Genomic DNA, 8,195 nt, shown 5'->3' on the forward strand with positions numbered 1-8,195 from the left:
ATCTATTTAGTGAGATTATTCTAATACTTGAGAGAAAAATTGAACAGGATCCAAGATTCAAGTGGGCTGCACTAAAGGAAGATATGGGTAGGGAAATTCTTACCGTTGAAACCTTCCTAGGTTCGATAGTGATGTTTATATGCCATCCATACCATTCATAACGCCATTCGTACTGGGATGAACTGAGAACACAAATATTAGCCTGATTCAAAACTTCTATTGCACCACGAATATTTAAACTATGGAAGTTCAATCCTCACATTCTTAGCCCACCTAAAACCTTCCTAGGATCTACCTTGTTATCTATCTGCTATCCAAACCGATTATAACATCATTCCCACTAGGATGATGTGAAAATACCAAAAACATTACCTAATAAGAAACTTTGTGGCTATACTAATATTACAAACGATAGTCACTAAATATACACTGTTTCCTCTCATACAAACCACTTCAGTTTTGGATACACTTCATTTTTGGTCGCATGTTATAAAATCACCTACCAAAATGGATGAACAGTGTAGATTTATCACCAACATCTTGGTGGGACCCACCTAGTATCCTATGGCAAGAACTTCCTGCAAAAGGCTTCCACTGAATCTGCTCGAGAATTAGATAATAAGGAGAAGAGGCATGCCAGAGACGAATACTTGATCTCTCGAACTCGTGTGTAAGAACACTTTCATGACCGCCCGCTTGATCTGATGGTTGATAGCAAGGTGTGCACATAATGACGTGCGAACCCGTGCACAGCTTAGTGTTTATATATATATAATATTTTTTATTCAAAACATTTTCCATAACAATGGGATCGCCTTTGTTTTTTTGTCATGTCCCTAAATGAGCTGGGGCAAACGATGAAAGGAGTAGATGTTACCAGATGCCACATATGGTGGGCCTCACAAAAAGATTTGTTGCAGTCTCTGTTTGCTTTGTGTTTGGGGGACACGCGAGCCTAAACACATCATCTTCACAGCAAATTGTCCTGCCCTCACCTCGGTCATACACACGTGGGACCAGTACATCTAGTGGTCCCAACATGGATATGCTCCCTTGTGAAATGGCACTAATCAGACGGTACAACTGCCCCATCGGCGTCCAAAAGGGCTATATTAAGTGGCCAAGACAACAAACAAAAGCAAGTCTCCTGTACCACTGTTACAGGGAGTTACTGTAACCCCAAGATCTCAATGCCTGTAACATTCACTCCGTCTGCCAGTTCCACCAAACTCATTTTAGGACGTGAGCCCAAAAATGAGGCAGATTCAAAAATCAAGTGGGCCACACGACAGGAAACAGTGGAGATGGAAACGCCCACCGTCAAAGTGGATGAACAGCATGGCATGGCTAAAACACACACATCACGGTGTGGCCCACAGTCGGGTTCTTGGGGCTGAGAATACATCCTGTGCCATTCCAATCTGCGAGACTTTTGGACATTGGATCAATGGTCTGACCACCAAACCAGAGGCCCCACTAGTAGAGACTTGAGGAGATTAAATACCTCGCCCATAATGGAAATCATTCTTATTAAGGGCTCAGCTGGATAAAGAATGGTTGACGACGCAGAACCCATGGAACAGAAGAAGAAAATCATGGTCCCCAGAAGTAATGATGGTTGATAAAAATGGCAGCCGGAATGATGTGTGATCACTTGGTTGTTCGACCTAGCGCAAGATGAAAATCGTCTGCTGAAAAAACAGCAGCAGGTGGATAGCTGAAACACATCATACACAACAGAATTTGAAGAACATAGCAAACATGTTTTGTAAATTCACCAGAAATTTCAAGGATGTCTGGGTGACAGTTGCATGGACCCTGCACTGTAGCACCAAATCAACAGTCCGGATCACCATAAACAAATCTCGTGTGCAATGGTAGTGATGCTTCTTTTTTTTTTTTTTAATGCCCACTTATCCATTTGATTGTAAAACAACATACCTAAATTCACAAGCATTGAAAATCGCAAATGCATTCTGCCGAATCATTCATCATTGATGGAATACAAGATGTGTGAATACGCAGATGACAATTAGTTCCAAATCAAAATCAAAGAGAAAAGTTCTGCAGTTTCTAAGGCATAATGCCTAAGCATCATCTGCAGCAGCTGGCTTGACTTTATGGACTGTTACAACAACTCCAACAACTGAAACAGCCCAAGATCCCGTCCAAATGAGAAACACAACCATCCACACAAATCAATCATAACTAGCATTCAAGAACTTCAGCAATTCGTTCCGGTTGTTTTCTGCCAACTTATCCTCCTTTGATTTCTCAAGCTTCAATTGAATCTAAAAAGGAAAAGAAAAGACCAAATACTGGCATTCATTCCATGCTATCTTCAGTGATGTTATGAACATAAACCTAATTGACGAAGTTCTTACTAACCTTTTTACCAGATACAGCACTGCGGCGAACACCGTCTTCTTTGTCGCGCCCCAAGAACTGAAATGGATGGACCATGAAAGGTGGGCCATAAGTCATATGGCTGTGGGGTAGGATAAGCTGGTGTTACTGAACTAAGTTGTGGCAACAAACCTTGGAAAGCTGAACAGGGCTGCTACTCCTCTCAGTCTGCTCCTTCTATATATGGCTCCCATTGCCAAGAGAAGCCCGAGCCAGAAACGTCAGCGAGCCAGCCAATCCAGTGCCCAGTTACCAGGTTACAGACCCCAGCTCCAATGTCAAAGAGCCAATCCCAAAACAGGCAGCAAGTAACATAAGCACCTCAGATGTTAACGAAACTCATTTCCAACCAAATAAAAGCTTTGGTTCTCAGAAACAGGGTTTTGATTATTGGTATTGGTTGGTGTATTGACCAGGCCCAAAAACGATGCGATACTGGGCATATTGGACCGAATTAGATGATACAGGCTCGTATAGGCTGATTTTTTAGATGGGGGCCTAAACAATTTTGAAAAATTATCAGGAAAATAGGAAAAATATAAAACACCGATACAGACCATTCTTTGATAAAAATGTTTTCTGCTGGCTTGACCTACCAGAAATCAACTAAATAACCCTAATCAAACACATATAAAGCATTATTTGAAAATTTAGGGCTCTTCAACAAGAAGAAGATTAAAATTAAAAAGAAAAACGTGATAGTTTTCCCCTACTAATTTTTCTGTACAGGGTTCGAGATGCTTCAGATCATCAACTATCACTCAAATGTTGAGTTTGATCCAAAAAATAGGCCTATATCTAGTATAAAATAAGTTTTTAAACCTCCTCTATGATTGAAATTAAGAGAAGTGAAAAAAATAGAGAAAAGTTGGATTAATAAAAGAGTGAAAAGGGCCCATCATGGTGGTATCAGATTGTACAGATGTATCAGTTGATACAGCCCTTGGGTGTGCCAATACAGCCATATAGTAACGGATACTTAAAACCATGCAAAGAAATGTTTAGGGTAATGACATCTACATGACATGATGCTGACACTAGTACAAGATACTTCAAAGGACAGTTGTAGGAAAATGGTTTAGCAATATCCTGTTTTAATTAGGTTTGTTATTTTTAGAATTACTATCAATTTTCTCTTGGTGGCAACATGTCCAATGGCATAGTCCTCTGTGGGTATCCATGTATTGGATTTTGAAACATGCTTCCCTCAGAAGCAATAACGGCTATTAGTGCCACGAGATGTAGCTCATGCTGGGAGACGACTACAACATTGACATTTGAGCAAGCCAATCTAATGTACATTGTTGAGTTCTGGCAATTAGTTCTTCATAAGTCAAAGAACTTTCTTACAGTATCTATCTTGCTGTTGAATGTAATTTGTTTCCTCTAAACTGATATTTGGGCATAAAAATCAAACAATAGTTCCTTGCCACAAAGAAGGCTCATTGCAGAATGTTTAACATGCTCCAAACTCTGAAAAGAAAAGGTATAGACAGGATAGTGGTCTACCTCTTTAAGTTTGTGTTTCTGATGTTTGTGGCGGTGAGCCTTGCCTCTATCTTTTTCCTTGATCTAAAGGAGACAGAAATAAATCAAAACAGAAAGATAATGCGAAGCAGTGAAAGAGTGATTAAATTCAGAAAACAGCCTCCACCTTCTTTGACCTTTCATGCTGTTTGCGCTTCCTTGGATGATTAGACACCTCATATTCACTGTCAGAAGAGCTCTCACTAGTGCTGTAAACAACAAAACCAGCATATGATATCAAGAATGCAGCTAACCACAGAGTTTCTATTTCTTCCATGATTTTTTTATTTTTTATTTTTTAAATGGAGGCTAACCCTTTTGACACATGGATCAACAACAGTCATGCAGAAAACATAGAAAAGAACTTCCTGGAGCACATTCTCATGGTGCCAAGAGTTGAGAGATCCAAGCCAATATATTGACCTTTGACAGTACAAAAGGATATAGATATCCTGTTCTGAACCACACGTCCTAGCTGTGTAATAGGTAGCCTTTATATGTATCACTATGGCACTTAAGCACTCCAACAGGTATATTTTTTGTTGGTTGATTAGTGGACGAAAAAATTCTTTTTATTTTAAATTTAACACACACACACACACACACACACACACACACAGAGAGAGAGAGAGAGAGAGAGAGAGAGCCCTATGTTGAGGCAAGGTTCTGAATATCGGTATTAAGGGACGTAATGGTTGGAACCAAATAGAATACAGTAAGGGCATGTTTCTGAAAGGTTACAGTAAGGGCCATATTGGACCGTATTGGACCCATATAAGACAATATGGGCATGTCTCAACCCCCGCCAAAAAAGAAGAAGAAAAAAATCATGTAAATAGGAAAATATGTACGAAACCAGAATGTCTTTTTGGTGTTTTACATGTACTCAATGGTGAATCAAACCATTCTTTGATAAGAATGTTTTTTTAATTGGGTTGACCCATTAAAATTTGAAAGTCAACTAAATAAGCCCTAATTGAAACAAATCAAGCATAATTTGGAGGATTAGGGCCCACTGCATTAAAATACAATAAAAAGAAGAAGAAAAAAAAAAGTGATATTTATCCCTTCTTCCGATTTTATCCATACTGGCACATTACTCTTCAATTTGTTGAATCCCACTCAAATCTTTTGTATTGATCCACAAACAGGCATACATCTAGTTTGAAATGAGTTTCTAAGCTCTCTCCATAGTTGAAGCAAAGAAAGAAGTTAACAAACGATGGAAATTTGGAAAAGGAATTTGAAAGGAAGCCTTTATAACTGTATCAGCCTTGTATCAGTGCCAATACAGTCCTTTTCTTGTAACAGACCAGTTCAACCCCATATCACGTAATAGGGATGACAAATACAGTTATGATACATCAATAGAGCCGTATCGTAAGTGATCTTTTAAACCTTGGCTTTAGGTTGCGCTTGGATACATCAGTTAATTGAAACATCTATAGTTAGTTCTAAAAAGTGGAAATGACAAAATCGTGAAACAGGCCAAGACAACATTCTTTAGCAAAGAGTGGGCCGTTACCCCATTAAACTTGTCCAAAACCACAAAAGAATACATATTTGGAATCCTCTCAATATTTCAGATTTTTATTTTTAATTTTTTCTTTAAAACAACAGCCATTATGGAGGCATAACCGTAACATTAACGGTTTTCGGCTAGGCCGTTATGCACATAATAGCTCAAGAAGCATCTCTCTCTCTCTCTCTCTCTCTCTCTCTCTCTCTACGATTAGGGTAAGGGTTTCTCCACTTCCCTCTCCTCTCCTCTCCTCACCATCAATGCACTCGCTGCCCCATGTTACCATTATGGAATACCTTCCCCATGACCCATAATCAGATTACCATGCCTAAGAAAAAGAACAACTTATCAAACCCAAACCTGGCTTAACCCGACCAATTTGTAAAAAGCAGTGTCTTAAAACTTAGCAAGACGACAAGCGGATCAGCCGATTATGGATTATGAAGGACTTGAAATCCCTCAAAAGAGCCTTTTTAGCATTCCCAACTCAAAGCTGATTTGCAAAATCAACAGGACACGGCCAACCTAAGCCCTATCCATTTCAAACCAGATATGTGACCAGGTCCGGTCAGGCCACGGCCAACCGAAGCCCTATCCGTTCAACCGACCCAATCCAGATAGATACAGAGCGAGCCTGGCTTTTAAGTGGGCAGGCGTGGTTGGCCCAAAGATCAATCTTTTTTGGTAATCCCACGAAATGAAACCCTAATCTCTTAGAAAGTGACCCAGCTATAAGCAGTCGTAGACTACCAGCAGTTTGCCCTTGAAAATATCCAACATTTCCAAGGGCAAAATTGTAAACAAAATTTAGGGATTGGGCTTGTACCATACGTAATTGGTTCTATTAATCAATTACAGAAATAAATACATATATAAAAATCCGCATGTTTTACAACCCATATGAAAACTTCCAAAACCCTAACCCTAGAAGGAAAAAGCTGATATATTTACCCCTGATAAAAATAAATTTAAAAAAAAAAATTAAAATTAAAAAGCATGTAGATTGAGAATGATTATGAGAAATTTTCAGATGCTAGTGTTAGATTGACGGACCTGAAGCTTTCGGTAGAGGAAGAGGCGCTACCGTCAGAGGCATGGTGCTTTCGCTTCTTCCTCGATCGTGTACGGTTCTTCTTACGGATCTTGAGAGAGTCTCCGTCTCTGCGGCGACGACGACGATTTCGACGAGAAGACCGGGAAGAAGATGAGGAGGACGAAGACGACGAAGAAGACGGAGATGAGGGCGCCATGAGAGAGAGAGAGAGAGAGAGAGAGAGAGATGAAATCGTTCGGTCGAGTTTTCTTCTTTTTCGACCTTATGTTATGTTGGGAGGCGGATTGCACGCAGCGCCGGCTCCAGGAATATTCCTACAGCCTAGGCTTTGTGGGGCCCACCGTGATATATATCTACACCGGCTGTATGTTTCGCCAGCTCATTTTGAAATCGGATTGCGTACTGAGTTACTCAGTACGCTCTTATCGTACTGAGCAAACTCTGTTGGGCCCACTGTGAATTCATGTGGTTTATCCACACCGTCCATACGTTTTTCCAGATCATTTTAGGGGTTGAACCCAAAACTGAAGTATATCAAAAGCTCAACTAGACTATACACTGGAAGTATTGACTTCCACCGTTGAAACATTTCTAAGGCCCCCAGTGATGTTTATTTGTCATCCAAACTGTTCATAAGATCACGCAGACATAGATGAATGGAAAAAACAAATATCATCTTGATCTAAAACTTCTGTGGGCCCCCAAGAACTTTTCAACGGTAGACTTAAATTCACACTATTTCAGGTGGTGTGGTCCATTTAAACTTTGGATATGATTGATTTTTTGTTAAAAGCCCTAAAATTATATGATAAAGAGGGTGTACGGAGTTGATACAATGCATGAATGACGGTGGGCTCCACAGAAGAGTTACTCAGTACGCAATCCGCTTCCGCTCATTTTAGGGCATGATAAAGAGGGTGTACGGAGTTGATACAATGAATGAATGACGGTGGGCTCCACAGAAGAGTTACTCAGTACGCAATCCGCTTCCGCTCATTTTAGGGCATGAAATCAAATACGAGGTAGATCCAAATCTCAAGTGGAACGCATCACTGGAAATGGGGGAAAATGACGCCCGCCGTTGAAACGTTTCTGGGGCCCACCATGATATTTATTTTCCATCCAACCCGTCCATGAGGTGACTCGAAATTGGTTGATGGGAAAGTTAAAATATCAGCTTGATCCAGGGGTTATCTGGTCCAGAAAAGTTTTGAACGGTGGACGTTCCTTTCCCACTTTTCCTGAGGTGTGGTCCACTTGAGCTTTGCATTAATTTTCACATATATGTATGGAAAAGTAGAAGAGAACACAAGGTCTTACTTTGCAAAGTGGAGGCAAAATCACATTTGGATCAAGATGACACAGGTGAAGATAAGGAGAATCAGCATCTCCATCGTAATTGCAATGTTACTTAGATATCCTTCTACAATAGCGTGACCTATGGTCATATCATTATGGTGAAGAATCAAGATAACACTTGGATCCCATATTCATCTGAAGAGAAGTGTATATTTTACCATTATAAGATTAAATGCAGACATACTCACATTGAAAACCTTCCCATAATCATGGCTATCACTATTGTGTACGGTGAACTGCCAGTCAGGAACGTATGTCCCATTAATCGCTGCAAGGTAAACAACAAGAACACATGCTGCAACTAGCCTGAAATTTGAAAATGGAAAT

General features: G+C 40.1%; 1 protein-coding gene across 1 annotated transcript; it reads right to left on the reverse strand.

The window, feature by feature from the left end:
* Positions 1-1,956: 1,956 nt before the first annotated feature.
* On the reverse strand, positions 1,957-6,784 carry LOC131230954 (uncharacterized). Its single transcript, XM_058226975.1, has 6 exons — positions 6,509-6,784; positions 4,061-4,142; positions 3,916-3,978; positions 2,539-2,583; positions 2,389-2,445; positions 1,957-2,291 (listed from the first exon to the last, which is right to left on the reverse strand). Exons 1-6 carry the CDS (start codon positions 6,703-6,705, stop codon positions 2,199-2,201), a joined length of 537 nt encoding a protein of 178 aa, XP_058082958.1. The 5' UTR covers positions 6,706-6,784; the 3' UTR covers positions 1,957-2,198.
* Positions 6,785-8,195: the final 1,411 nt, after the last annotated feature.

The sequence above is a fragment of the Magnolia sinica genome, chromosome 17 (assembly GCF_029962835.1).
Source record: "Magnolia sinica isolate HGM2019 chromosome 17, MsV1, whole genome shotgun sequence".
NCBI lineage: Eukaryota > Viridiplantae > Streptophyta > Magnoliopsida > Magnoliales > Magnoliaceae > Magnolia > Magnolia sinica.